General features: G+C 36.8%; 2 protein-coding genes across 2 annotated transcripts in view; one reads left to right on the top strand and one right to left on the bottom strand.

Moving 5' to 3' along the window:
• LOC147492194 (triacylglycerol lipase OBL1-like) overlaps window positions 1–5,384 on the top strand; it is a 26,495-nt gene extending 21,111 nt beyond the window's left edge. The window contains exons 5-6 of the mRNA XM_086565544.1: window positions 1,263–1,849; window positions 2,393–5,384. Of these exons, the coding sequence (XP_086421670.1) occupies window positions 1,263–1,849; window positions 2,393–2,677 (872 nt within the window). The 3' untranslated portion in view covers window positions 2,678–5,384. The remainder of the gene's footprint in view (window positions 1–1,262; window positions 1,850–2,392) is intronic.
• LOC147492197 (Remorin family protein) lies at window positions 3,208–8,600 on the bottom strand. Its single transcript, XM_086565543.1, has 8 exons — window positions 8,325–8,600; window positions 7,921–8,029; window positions 7,674–7,796; window positions 6,888–7,592; window positions 5,587–5,953; window positions 5,193–5,274; window positions 4,713–4,943; window positions 3,208–3,828 (listed from the first exon to the last, which is right to left on the bottom strand). Exons 1-7 carry the CDS (start codon window positions 8,514–8,516, stop codon window positions 4,737–4,739), a joined length of 1,785 nt encoding a protein of 594 aa, XP_086421669.1. The 5' UTR covers window positions 8,517–8,600; the 3' UTR covers window positions 3,208–3,828; window positions 4,713–4,736.
• Between the last annotated feature and the right edge of the window lie 5,905 nt (window positions 8,601–14,505).

The following is a 14,505-nucleotide window of genomic DNA, read 5'->3' on the forward strand; positions in this document are numbered from 1 at the left end:
TGTGTTGCCTCTCTTCATTAGAGCATCATCAACACGCTGCTAATTTTTTTTGTGACACATTAGCTTTTTTCGTCGATCCAAATTGCTAAAAACGTGTCAAGTACCAACACATTTGGACAAAATTTGGGGTTTCTATTTCAGACAGGAATAGTTGTCATGTTCTAGCCGTTTGGGCCCAAAAAATTCCAGCCATTTTAATTTGTTATTTTAATTTTTTATTAAAAAAATTTGAGAAAGTTCTGGACGGCAAAACTTGTCCCGTTCCAATTTCTTGGGCCCACATCCAAAATCGAGCAATTTTAATTTTTTAATTACAAAAAATAAAAAAGTTTTGGACGGCAAAACTTGTCTCGTGCAGCTCATTTCTATTTTTCTCACAAATTTGGTTTGGAATTTGACAATTGTTAGAATACAAATCGTATTTTGGCAGCGCGTTGGGGGTCGAAATTGCCAAAATCATTTCCATCTATCACATTAGAGCATCATCAGCGCGTTGCTATATTTTTTTGTGACACCTCAGCGTTTGTAGTCGATCAAAATTCCTTAAAATGAGTCAAGTACCAATGTATATGGAAAAAATTTGTGTTTTTTATTTCGGACGGGAATAGTTGTCCCGTTCCAAATTAATTTTTTTATTTTTTGGGCCCAACGGTAGAAAAGGCCAACGATACAAAATCGAACCATTTAAATTTTTTATTAAAAAAAAAAAAAAAAATGGTGAACGGCAAAACTTGTCCCGTCCCCCTCTTGGACGGGACAACTTGTCTCGTGCGACTCATTTCTATTTTTTTTTTCAGTATTTTGGTTTGGAATTTGACAATTGTTAGAATAAAAACGGTGTTTTGGCAGCACGTTGGGGTCAAAATTGCCAAATTCATTTCCATCTTGGTCACATTAGAAATGGGCCGGATTTGGCAATGCTTTGATGATGCTCTTAGAAATGGGATTTGACAATGCGTTGACGATGTTCTTAGGAAACAATAATAGACTAAGTTCGGTCATTTCAGCTGAATAATCAACAAACAGGAGGAGCGTGCCCAAGAAAAAAAATCATCTAGGATTTGGATGATGGTTAACATCATTTTCAATATATAACGGAGTCCAAACGTGATTTATAGGACACTAAATGTTGTCAAACTATTAGGTTCAGCAGTAAACTATTTATCTTACTATCGAGGATCTTATTTTGGAATGCAATTTACGCGGTTTCCATCCAATGCATGACAGATTATCTAGGGCAACGGCCCAACGTACGACACAAGCATTCATGTTTCGAGATACAAGAGCTGATCCTGAGGTCATAGTGGTAGCATTTAGGGGCACCCCACCATTTGATGCCCAAGCATGGAGCACCGATTTTGATATATCGTGGTATGAGCTTCCTGATAATGTGGGAAAAGTTCATGGAGGTTTCATGAAAGCTCTTGGTCTACAAAAAGTTCGAGGATGGCCAAAGGAGATTCAACAAGGGGAGAATCACCCGGTAGCATACTACACCTTAAGGGAAAAGCTCAGAGAAATGTTGAAAATGAATGAGAAAGCCAAGTTTATAGTAACTGGGCACAGCTTGGGTGGAGCACTAGCAATTCTATTCCCTTTGGTCTTGGCTATGCACGAGGAGCATGAGATGTTGAAGAAGATGGAAGGAGTCTACACATATGGGCAGCCTAGAGTAGGAGATGAGAAACTTGGACAGTTCATGAAGCAGCAGTTAAGTCTGCATGGGGTGCCCTATGTGAGGTGTGTTTACGGTAATGACATGGTGCCTAGGCTGCCTTATGATGATTCAACACTCTTATTCAAGCACTTTGGGAATTGCCACTATTACAATAGCCTGTACGAAGGAAATGTGAGTTTTCTCTCTGTACTTTTAAGAGTTGAAAATGGATGTCGAGCACAATACTTCCATATCCAGAGCATAGATTTTGCGATCAGACACAAATCTAGAGGTGTAAATGTAATTGTATTCGATCAAGAGGACAACCACTGCTATCCAGTGCACTTACTAGTTACTCGGACCAATCATCACACACACCACACAAAAACAAGGAGAAACAAATTGAAGAAATAACCCGTGTCTCCAGTCGAGAAAACACAGATAGTACTGATGTGGTACAGGGAGGCAATTGTTTCTGCAGTATTCTATAATTGCTTTGTAGTTTTACTCCTTGTACATCGTTATGATGTCGTCGAACATGCAACCTAGAACACATGACACCCGTGTATATCACAACGCCCCAGTGTTTTAGGCTGACATGGTGGAAAAAGAAAGGGTGTTGAGTTACAGTTTGAAACAGATCAAAATCCTCAATGAGACAATGAGGATAGTATCTAGTGACACTGTGCCAGGCAACTACATTTACTAACAGAGTTGTTTCTCTCTTTGACGCAGATTCTAGAGGAGGAACCTAACAAGAATTACTTCTCGCTGATCATGATCCTACCAAAGATCTTAAATGCAGTTTGGGAGCTGATCAGAAGCTTGGTCATTCCATATATTAAGGGTCCTGACTATGAGGAAGGATGGTTTATGAGAACACTTCAAGTAGCAGGCATCATTCTCCCAGGATTGTCGGCTCACGCTCCAGTAGATTATGTTAATTCCACCCGATTAGGATCCACAATTCTAGCTAATGAACTTCAAAATCCAACTGATTCAAATCACAAATTTGACTAGAAGAGTCATCTTTATGTACTGGATATTTTTTTGAAAATGGATAAGTTGAAGTTCCAGTATAGTGAATTTGAGCTCTCTTGCTGCTAATAATGTAAACTTTGTCAGTCCAAGCTTGAAAGCAAATTAATCATCACCTCCTAACTTTAAATGTTATTGAACTATATATAAGTATATTTACCTTGTTAAAGTTTCACAGTGACCTGTATAAAGCATTTGAAGTATAAACAGATCAATAGATCATCAATATCCAGTCTGACTTATCAATTAATGACGTAAATTTCTTTAATTTTGACAAGTGGAGAAGGCAACGTTCAGTAATGCCATCGGATTAATTGTGCACCTCGTTAATTATGAATTAATAGTTTTAATAAGTTTATAACTATTATCGCAACTGACTCAGCTAACTTGGAGATATTGGGCAACAATCTCCATAATCCACTAATAATATGTGTAGAAATATGTTATGGTGTAAAGGAGGAAACTAGCTAGAGTCTCAGATATTTTCAAGAACTATATTGTACACAGAAGAATAGAAGATGTTATGAAAATATTATTGCACCAACCAAAGAACCTGATTTTTTGTTCACATTAATATTTGCAAGAGTAATATGATTATTTTCACCAAGAAAATATGTATTATGTGTTTTCAAATATGAAAACGTCACTGTTAGCAGTATCACAGTGACATACTTAAAAGGCCAAAACGAAAGAACAAATTATACTTAAATGACTACACCTGATTTATCTGACAGACTAACAGTATATTGCGAACTACAACGAAGTCAAATGTCATCCAGTAGTTGAGGGCAAGCTGTAAATGGAACTAATCGGGTTGGCAACAAAATATACAGCATACCTCACACCAGAATATACCGCATACTGTTAGTCTGTCAGATATGGGAATGCTCATTTTAATGTCAACTGGCCTAGGTAATGTTACATACACATTCTTACGTACGTCATCGAGAATTGTGACTGGGTCTTCACGAAAAACTGCAATGGGACAATGTCACGTTCTGGAGTTTCTTTTACTGGTGGTTTCTGAAACTTCTCACTGTTACAAAATTGATTAGACGCTTGTTTCCTGTGAAATAGTAGCACCATGCCGGCCTGCAGACCTCAATTCTTCTTCGCTTGCAGGTCATCTCTCGCTATAGCAGAAGTTAAAAAGCTATATCATCCTACTTAAACTTGCTAAATGTTTATGTACAGAGAAGTGAAAACTGAAACCTAAGGTTAAATGCCAGTAAATCTATATTTCACAATTCACATTGAAAAGGAGAGCCCACAAAGTATAAAATATATGTTTCATATTAGATGAATTTCACCACCTGTTGCTATCTAAATTTTGAATGAAAAGTATATATAACATTCTCTTACGGACAGCATCCCTTCTGGTTGCGATTTATGGATTACAGTATCATGTCAGCAAAATGCCTAATGATTTGTTTGTACATTCTCTTGGAAACATGGAATACTTTTATTTGTTTGTCTGGTGTTCAATGTCTGTGAAAAAGTTACTTGCCTCATGGAACTTGAGAGTTCACTCACAAAAAGGTGGACACATTTGGAGCATGATACCATTTGCAGTTATGTGGGGAGTGCAGGAAAAAAATAAAGGACATTTCAGCAGTGAGGTGAAGACTTCGGAGGAGGTCCTAATGTCCATCAAAGGTCTATTATTCTACTGGTCTAAGGTGCACGAGGAGACTCAAGATATACCATTCGAGGATTTTTTGTGTAGATGGGAGCTGAGTCTTATGTTTTGAGTGGATGCTCTGGTTTGTAGCTGTTTTGTTTATTTTCTTTGTTTTCCTTTTTTCTCTTTCAAGCTGTAGATCCTACTAGTAGTAGGACATCTCATCCAACTTTCTTTTGGTTGGTTTTCTATCAATAATTAATTATTTTACCAAAAAATAAATGTCTAACTATTTCAGTAATGGCTAGAAGAATATCGGACAATGCAAAATCCATAGGTAACCATGAGATCTAGCAGCAAATCTAGAGACTGGGTATTACAAGGTATAGAAATTACCAGGTATTATAACTTGAGGAGATATTAGAAGGCATGGCAAGTGAAGCAACCACTCAAGGAACCGATCTGCGTATGCTTACGGAAGAATACAATCCTATTAGAAGTTCTGGCAACCTGATTGGTTTGGCTAACTAAAACCGAGCTCCTCATGTCTTGTGCCTTCTTTTGAGCCAATCTCAGCTTGTTCATTATCTTATCCATAGAAGATGATCTCTTCTTCTCCAGCTTCATCTACACCAAAGTTTGTAATTAGTGGTGCCCACAATCACATTAAACGAAATATAAATTACTTAGCGTCTTTGGCATTTATATATTAGCAGTGTCACTGTCACCTATGCAACTTCTAAGATATATCTTGCCAAGGCATGAGAATCCTGAAGTAAATTTTCTGACCAATCCATGTAGTTTAGACTCCGCTTGTCATGAAGTAAAAGATTATAGAGAAAGCTTGGAATTGTCAATTATGTACGCAAAATATACCTCTAATTTTCGTATGGCTGCCTCAGCTTTTGCTTTCTGCAAGTTCTCCCATGCGGTGATCTTTGCTTCCTCTCTATTGGACCTGAAAAACATGAATTTTTACTTTTTTAGGATGTAGCATAGGGAGGATGTTCCATTTATGAATTTAGCTTTCATTAACTTTGTCATATTCCTCTGTACTGTATAGTCCTAATTTTGGGAAATCAAGAATCAGTCCAATCTAAATTTCTATTGCCAGATCCTGAACAATGAATTTACATTTTGAAGCCAAAGGTACTAAAAGTTAATATTTGAACACTAACAGAACCTGATATTAGTCCGAATGCTCATTACTTTAATACCTTGCAGTGGAGAATTGCAAATCAACTGAAAAACAAAAGCAAAACACACATACTTTGCCATAAATTTTGTGGCCTCTGAAGTTTCCCATGTTGAAGCTCGAGTTTCCACAGACCTCTTTCTCCAGTCTCCTATGTTTGTAAATCCCCTCTCAGGTCCTCGGGCTCCATGTTTTTTGGACCATCTCGTCATAGTGACCCGGTCATCTACTTGCACATCCCGGACTTCCAATTTTGAAGAATGGCAACCATTGAGCTCAAGAATGGGAAGGAATGATGGAGGAGGGGATGAAGAGAAAGAAAGACTCCCTTTGGGAGATGAGTGTGTGCTACCATCAGGGCTCATTTGGGTAGCCATATCTCTTCTTGACACGGCACGAGAAATTACGGTTGATGCATCCTTAATACCATCAAATTTCTCATCTGCAGGTTTAAATCAATTGCATAATTAAAGAAATAAATACTGAAAAAAGGTTGAAAGACATGAATGGGATATCTCAAACCAGCCACCCGCACGTTTTAAAATATATAAAACAAGTTTATAGGGTGAATAATGTTAATGCACAAGATAATTAAATATCTGATAATTATGAACCATTGCTAGAAAGGAACTCCATGCCCAAAAAATATAGAGTGTTAAATAAGCACAAGATAAGCAAACCCAACAGCAAACCAAAAACTTCAATACTCATACTGAACAGCATGTAAAATCTGCTTTCATTTAAGCATCTACCACTAAGGTGTAAGAAGCACTTTTAGGTAATTTCCATATGCTTTCCAGCAAGAAATAACCAACATTATATAGTGAAGAGTTATGTGTAAGTCTAACTCTGACATCCAACAAAGGCTTCCAAATTTGACAGGACGTATTGGACCAAAAAAGTGCAGGAAGAAGCGCTTTGGAGTTTGAAAGGTGAGATTGGCTAACAGCACAAATGTCATAGGCTCCGAAAAAAACCTATTGGAGAATGGACTTGCAAAGCAGAAACTATCCTAGCTCTATTTTCTTAGACAAAGACGAATTTCAATTTGCTACTTTGGAATGCTTGGGTTTCTAGTAAGTTTGTCAACTGTCTAGCACAATCTCATGATGTTGAATAAGATCAAAGGGTGAGTAAAACTATGCGGGGGGCAGATGGATAGGTTCCTTTCTACGGGCATGAGTTTTCTACAAGGGTAAAATATTTGGGATTGGGCTGGGTTCTTGAGATATTCTCATATTCTCACTATGAAAACTATTTACTTTAAACAATGCCAATTTTGCCTCTTAAAATAGTACCAATTCTTCCTACATAATTAAGTAAAAGTGCACCGCATAGACATGCAGCAGCCCAAACTTGAGCTAAGAACAGCTTACCCTGAGAATCAGGTAATGACTGGCTCAATCTCTCAGAAGACCACCCATGTACACTAGCTGAGCGCGTTATACCAGGCTCTGTATGCGCGGGATAAGATCCCCCATCACAGAAGCCAACACTATGTTGACCATTACCAGGCAAACGATTCGCAGCCAAAGCACCAGCTGAAAATGGAGAACCTTCCATGTAACTACCAATGTTCCCTCCATCGAACATGGGCATGCAAGGGGAGTACGTAGCATAGTAAGCAACACCTGGTGGCCCAAGAGGCCCACTTTTTGACTTTGGCCGTCTTTGAGGCAGTGGCACTGATGCCCTGTTAAGACCATCTCCAGAAACCGGACTAAAAATCCACTTTTCTGCATCTTCCCACTTCGAAGGTAGAGTCCTTCCACTGCTGAATGGCAATAAAGCTGTACCTACATTCCTCCTACCACTATTTTGTGGCAATGGTACCCGTTCAGAACTCCAACCCTTCTGAACACCCGTTGACCCCTGCCAATAATTGGGTGTTCCAGGACTAGGAAATGCACCACATTTACGAGAAGTAACAGAACTTTTCTTCATCCCTCCAAATCTTGGTGAAGAACCGGTGGCAATAGCATTGCTTTTAGGATTGTTCAGATCTAACGAAGCCGGCCTTCTTCTATCTTGCTTCTTCACTCCTGCGTGAACTTCCGATTTAAACCGCCGATTCTGGCACTCTACAATAAACAACACAATATTACACCATAAAAACCACAATATGACTTCAGTAACACTCGAATTCGAGCTTTAATTTATACCTCTAATAGCACGAGAGAAAGAGTTCCTCGCCGAATCTAAATTTTGATTATCATCTTCAGTTTCTTCTCCATCATCTTCCTCCTCCTCCTCCTCTTCTTCTTCTTCTTCTTCTTCTTTACAGTCTGTATATAATTGGAACAAACAGCTAAAAGTTTGAAAATTCTTGAAAAAATCCAACACCTATTTCCTCTTTTCACCTTTGGCCTCTCACTCACTCACTCAGTCTATTCTATCAAGTAGTAGTACCTTTCACTTTATCACTAACTTTTGTAGTGTGATGTCGTTTCTTTTGCACAATGCCTCTGTTGTTTACATCCAGATCTGGACCACTTAAACACTCAGATCCTGACAAATGCTGTTTCATAATCAAACAAATAATAATAATCAAAATTCAAAAAACAAGTTAAATCCATTCACTGTTTCATCTTTTTTTCCCCATTCAGTAAATCTGGTTCTCAAATTTCTAATCTGTATTCCCAATAAGACAAATTACAAAACAGTAGTACATTTCTTTTTGTTTTCATTCAAAAGTCAACATAGATCTCAAAACACTCATTATTCCACATGCATTATTCAAAAAGAGTTCAAAAAACCAATCTTTTTTACGAAATCTAACAATGCATTACTATATTTGAAGTAAGTTTGATTACCTTAGAGAGTTCAGAAACGAAAGATAGATGTTCATGGTCATGTACATCAGAAGCAAATGAACAACGTTCAACACTACATGAAGTTGAAGAAAAGAATGAAGAATCTTGTGTGAATAATATTACAGAATCTGGACTATCATCTCGCACTGCTCTAACTCTACTTGAAGAATGATGAATGCTTTGTTTTAACATTCTTGATTTCTTCTTCTTCTTCTTCTTCTTTGCATTACAGTGTGAAATGGAGAAATGAGTTCAATACTCAAAACTTAAGTGTGTTAAGCTCAGCATCTTTCTGTGTTGCATGCTAGTTAACTTTTTGTTTTACTGAAATACCCTTGTGCATCAGAGGGAGTTTTGGGAATTGGAAATTGGGTGAGGGTATTTTGGGTTATATGAAAAGGCTGTAACACGGATTCCGGGGCTAATTTTTTGTCTGTCGTTGACATGGGGAAATGATTAGTTTTTATATTTATATTTAAGCGGGTATTGCGTTACAAACTATGCAAAGTTTGTTCATGTGTCATTTCTTAGCGCAACTGGTGCGGTGATGATTTCAGAAACTTTGTATACAATATTATTTTAGACATCCTGAAAATTTGTGATTTCTCTGCAAATTGATCCAACGCTAGAAGTTCAGTTTTCAGAATGCAGAAAATTATGTACAGGTTGGAACTTTTGACATCAACTGCGTACGAACTTTGAATTGGGCAATGCCCTATTTGCCTCAGACATTGAGAACCAGTTTTACAGCGCCTTAAAACTGATAATGAAGAAAAAGTGAGCATCATGTAATAGTGTAACTTCAGAAATGAGTTGTGTTTAATTCTGCTTTACTGTTAGTTTAGACATTGTAGATTTGTAGGTGACAAAATGAGTAATAATTGAATACTTGGTGTGGTAAATGGAATGTGTGTAACTAATTAAAGAGGAGGACGATTGGACGAATGGCATTGAAAACTGAATCAGACACGTCATGGTCACCCTTCCAAGTCAAGCTTCATGGATCGTTCTTAATTTCAAACCTGGAGACAGCTCCATGCTCCATGGCCCATGTCCATGTAGAATTTGGTGGTGACTACTTGAATACTGACTAGGTTTTTAAGGTACGCGGTCCACCATTTTTCAGGCTGTGTGACGCTGTGATGGTCCACAGCTACACTGTCACTATGTGGTCTGAGCTCATTCACATGAACGTTAGCTGTCTGGTTCCCGTCATAGACATTGCATGAAAATTAAGCTACACTGTCACTATGTGGTCTGAGCTCATTCACATGAACGTTAGCTGTCTAGTTCCCGTCATAGACATTGCATGAAAATTAAACACTACATGTTTAACAACCATTCTTCATGAAATTTGCTAAATTTCATTTCATTTATAGTTTTCAATTTGAAATAAATGTGTGGCAAGAATTTTTTTTTATTTACTTATTAACTAAGCCAATTGAAGTATGTGTATGTAAATTTTAATTTTACGGTTGCTGTTAGCTCATCTTCAATTCTTCATATCCAATGCTTTTTTCAAATATTTCTCTTCAATAATAATACGCGCTAAATTCTCTAGTACGTCTCTCAATATTTCTCCCTCTCGGCGTACATATGGTGGGATCTAAATTAAAGCACTTAAAAACAACTGCAAGTCACAGTCTGATTACCCCCCACTCCCACTGAATGTCTGCTACAATGTTTCTTCCATAGTCATCACTGACAAAGTAGTATCATGTCCCCTTTTCACTTGTAATAATAATAATAATCAAGTAAGGTTATGCGAACCACTATTAGTGATTCCGAACGAAACTTTAGAATTTCGTCTAATATTTTGATTTTTCAAAAAATTGAAATTCTCAATATAGATTTGAAATATTAATTATTCTGAAATCAGTCGAAATTCCAAATAAGATAGGGGTTGAAATTTGATAAATTTCAATTTTTGGATTTGTCAGAATTCTAAAATTCCGAAATCCCAAACTATGACGCGAACGTTCTTGAGTTGGGTTTGGAGAGAGGGTGTAAAATAACTCTTGGCTGCTGTCTGTCTATGCCCCCTGTCAAAAAAACTTTCTCACACATTTTCTCTCTTTCTCTCTCTCAATTCATTTTCCTTCTCTCTAATTTCTCATCTCACCACTCAATAATTCCTACCACTCACCATTGTTGAGAATGTTGCCCACGCTAAACCTAACGTGCACGTGCGCGAATTGAATCAATTTCTTCTCGTGAGAAACCCGCTTTCTCACTGGAAATTGTGTGACCAACCCCACAACTCCTGGGTTTAATCTTTTCGATTCCTTCTCATGCCGCGTTTCAAATTGGTCTCCTTCTCGTGACAACCCATCATTTGGTTTCTACTTTCTAGTGCTAAAGGTAATCAGTAACTTTTCAATTGTTTTTTGTTTCATTTTTTGGGTTTTCCCCTTTACCATTATTTATTCATTTTCAGTTTGAAGAAGGGTGACTTTTGAATTAAATACTAACTTTGTTAGATTAGTATTTAGATTGAAAACATGAGCCCGGTTATAAATTTCAAAAAACTGACCGGATTTTTTTGTTTCATTTGACTCTGCAAGTGGTAAGCTTTTTTTTTTTTTTAATGCATAACAGTTGGCCCTCCACCTATAATGGAAGTTATTTGTCAAAACTTTCATGGATATGATAGCCTTCATTCCTTCAATGCTTGTGACATGAAGTGATGTGGTTGCTTACTTAGGTGACAGTAACAAAAGCAAGCCTGCTTCATAGAGCTTAGAAAAGGAACACTACATTGGTCATCGGTTTATGCCCACGTCCAAAGTCCCCCCTTCATTCGATCTAAAAAGCTAGTCTTATTGCATTCTATTTCATTTTATGATTGAATGAGATTTATCAATCGAGTGTGCCCACAGTTTTCGTTGGCTTACTTGAGTCGATTAGGTCTATATCCAATAATTCTAAGCAGTATGCAAGTATTATAACTTTAACTATTTCAGTTTTGCTACTGTTCTTGAATTTGATAAAAAAAAAACAGCACTCCTAACAAGGGATTCATATAGCAACTCATAGGAATATCATCTGACATTGTGACTTATATATGACGCGATCAAAGGTTGGTTCGGAGACCGCTATCACCATCTCAAACCAACTCTTAATTGTGCATGTCCCAATCCACATATTATGCTTCATTGGTGACCTTGCCCTGGCATTAGGAGGAGTGGAGTCAAGGCATAGCTTCAATTTTTGCTACTGTTCTTGAATTTGATATAAAAAAAAATTGCACTCCTAACAAGGGCTTCATATAGCAACTCATAGGAATATCATCTAACATTGTGACTTACGACGTGATCAAAGGTTGGTTCGGAGACAGCTAGCACCATCTCAACCCAACTCTTAATCGTGCATGTCCCAATCCACATATTACGTTTCATTGGTGACCTTGCCCTGACACTAGAAGGAGTGGAGTCCGGGCATAGCTTTAGTTTTGCTGCTATTCTTGAATTTGATGAAAAAAAAAAAAACACTCCTAACAAGAGCTTTATATAGCAACGAACTCATAGGAATATCATCTGACACTGTGACTTATGACGTGATCAAAGGTTGGTCCGGAGACCGCTAGCACCATCTCAAACCAATTCTTAATCGTGCATGTCCCAATCCACATATTACGCTTCATTGGTGACCTTGCCCTGGCACTAGGAGTGGAGTCAGGGCATATTCAAGTTGAGCGTCTTAAGTGTGGGCCCCTATCTTGTTTGTGTTATTCATATTTTCACTGGCGATTAGATATTAGATATGTTGTTTTTATAGCATGCTCATTGTGTACTTTCAATAATTTAAAACCTTCTTAGCTTGCTGTATTTCTACTAGCTGAACTTAACATTTACGTTGTGTATACTGTATTACTACTACACCGAGATAATATTCATTTTCTTTACCCTCTTTTACTGTTAATTTCTTTATTTATCATTCATCCATATTCACCATATCATACCCCCAATAACCCAATAGGAGGGATGCAAGTAGGCTTACGGCTAGTGGTTAACACCCCTAGCGACGGTGCTAAAAGCCCCAACCACATCACCAACTAAAGATCCATTTGTGTTTACACTTGTGGGGAGGTTTGATGGTGTGGAACGGCTGGAACCAAGCCTTATTAAATGCATAAACCGAATTGAACCTCATATGCATGCATACTTGCATAGTCCTATGGAGTTACTTTTATTATTTCACAATATTCATTTATTGATATAACTATATAAAATTAGTCATTTTCTTAATAAATATACAATGCGAAGAAAAAAAAAACAAATTTTCTATCTATTAGTAATCAACATTTGTCTCATATAAAATCAAAACAATTAGATTGAAGGAGTAAAATCAATATAGATAGATTTGTCTCATATTTATAAGGGTGGGATTTGAGCTGAGTAACTCGAGCTCTGGCTCGAGCTCATTCATTTAATTAATGATCCAAGCTTGAGCCTATATTATAGCTTGTCTAACAAACTGCTCGGCTCAATAAGCTCAAATAGCATCATTGTAGTGTAAAATAATCGAGCTACTCGGGCTCGGCTCGCTAAAAGCTTGGCTCGGGCTCGTTCATATATTATATGAGCCAAGCTTGAGCCTTTTTCAAAGCTCGGTTAATAAACGAGCCGAGCTTGAGCATAGTGAAGCTCGGCGTGATTAGCTTGAATTCCATTTGAAGTTTTTAGCATTGTGTGGTAAGTTTTTAAAAGATTGAAGATGAGGTTCACCATAAATTGCTTAGATATGGATTGGTATGAGTTTATGAATGTGGGAAGGTAGTAAACTTACAATAACTCATGACTTGTTTTTGAATATATGAAACAAACTTGTATTGAAACTTGACTAACTTGAATAAAGAAAAACTTTGTATTAAATGAACAAACTTGTGTTGAAGATTAAATGACAACTTGAATATTGACTTGTATTGAAACAACTTTGATTAAAGATTGAAGAACAAAAACTAAATGAAAAAGACTTGAATTGAAGAACAAAAAGTAAATGAAAAAGACTAGAATGTAAATGACTTGAAAATAAAGATTACACTACTCATACATGACACTAGAATAAGTCTAGGTGCTTTCTCTTCTCCTACTTTTTGGCATTTATACTACACATTTTACCAAAAACTGATTTGCCCTCTCCCTCTGCAATCAAGACACCTCACTATGTTGCTTTATGATTTTCCCTTTCCTTTTGCTTTTTCATATCTTCTTGAGCAAGCTAGGTTTTTTTAGCAAGTCTTCTTTTGTAGCAAGGTCATCCATCTCTAGTCTCCTGAGTTAAGGACGTGACTTTCAGCTATCTAGTTTTGAGTCCTTGACCTTTGACTTTGCATTTGATTTTGACTTTTTTAGCACTTTTTCATAGCAGCTTGAGTCTTCATAATAAGCGTTAATAAGGCTCATTTTGGCGCTAAAATGCAGCTTTTATGATAAGTGGTCTGAAATGCTCTATAACCTGAAAAAAAAAACAATAAAAGCTATGAGTTGTATTTTCATTATGAGTAAGAAAGGTTGTAATGCAATAATGTAAATATAATAAAACGCACATTTGATAGTTGATCACCACCCTTATATATTTACATAAAACATAGACAGATTATTCGAATTTGCTTATTAATCTTTGCCTCGAAGATTAAGTTTTTCATCAAATAATATATATTTCATTAGACTTTTAATACATGTAATCAACATAGATAAATTTGTCTCATATTCTCATTGAAATATTTTATTTCAAGATAGGCGGAGGTAGAAAACTTGATAATAATGAATACCAAGGTGCCTAATAAAAGTCTATTGGAAATCATTAAAGATGATTGGGGTGATGAGAATTGGCTCGATTGGAGACAAAAAAGTGGTCTCGGGAACACACTAAGTTTAGCTAAAGTTGAAATCAATTGAGCTTTCATAGAAGCACTTGTTAGATGTTGGGTGCCAAATGACATGGTCTTCAAATTTGGCTCCTATCAACTTTGCCCAACACTAGAAGAATGTTCTCAACTTCTCTTGAAGGAAGACCTGCTTTTCCCCATCTAAAAGAAAGCTATATAAAGGAGCTTAAGAATTTTCTACATGTCTCCAAAAAATATCTTGAAAAGGATGAAAGTGGACGAGTCAAAACTTGCTCTCTTGGTTTCCTTATCAATAGACACTTAAATATTGGTGATAGAAAAAATAAACAA

Source organism: Coptis chinensis, chromosome 6, assembly GCF_015680905.1.
Source record: "Coptis chinensis isolate HL-2020 chromosome 6, ASM1568090v1, whole genome shotgun sequence".
NCBI classification, from domain to species: Eukaryota; Viridiplantae; Streptophyta; class Magnoliopsida; order Ranunculales; family Ranunculaceae; genus Coptis; species Coptis chinensis.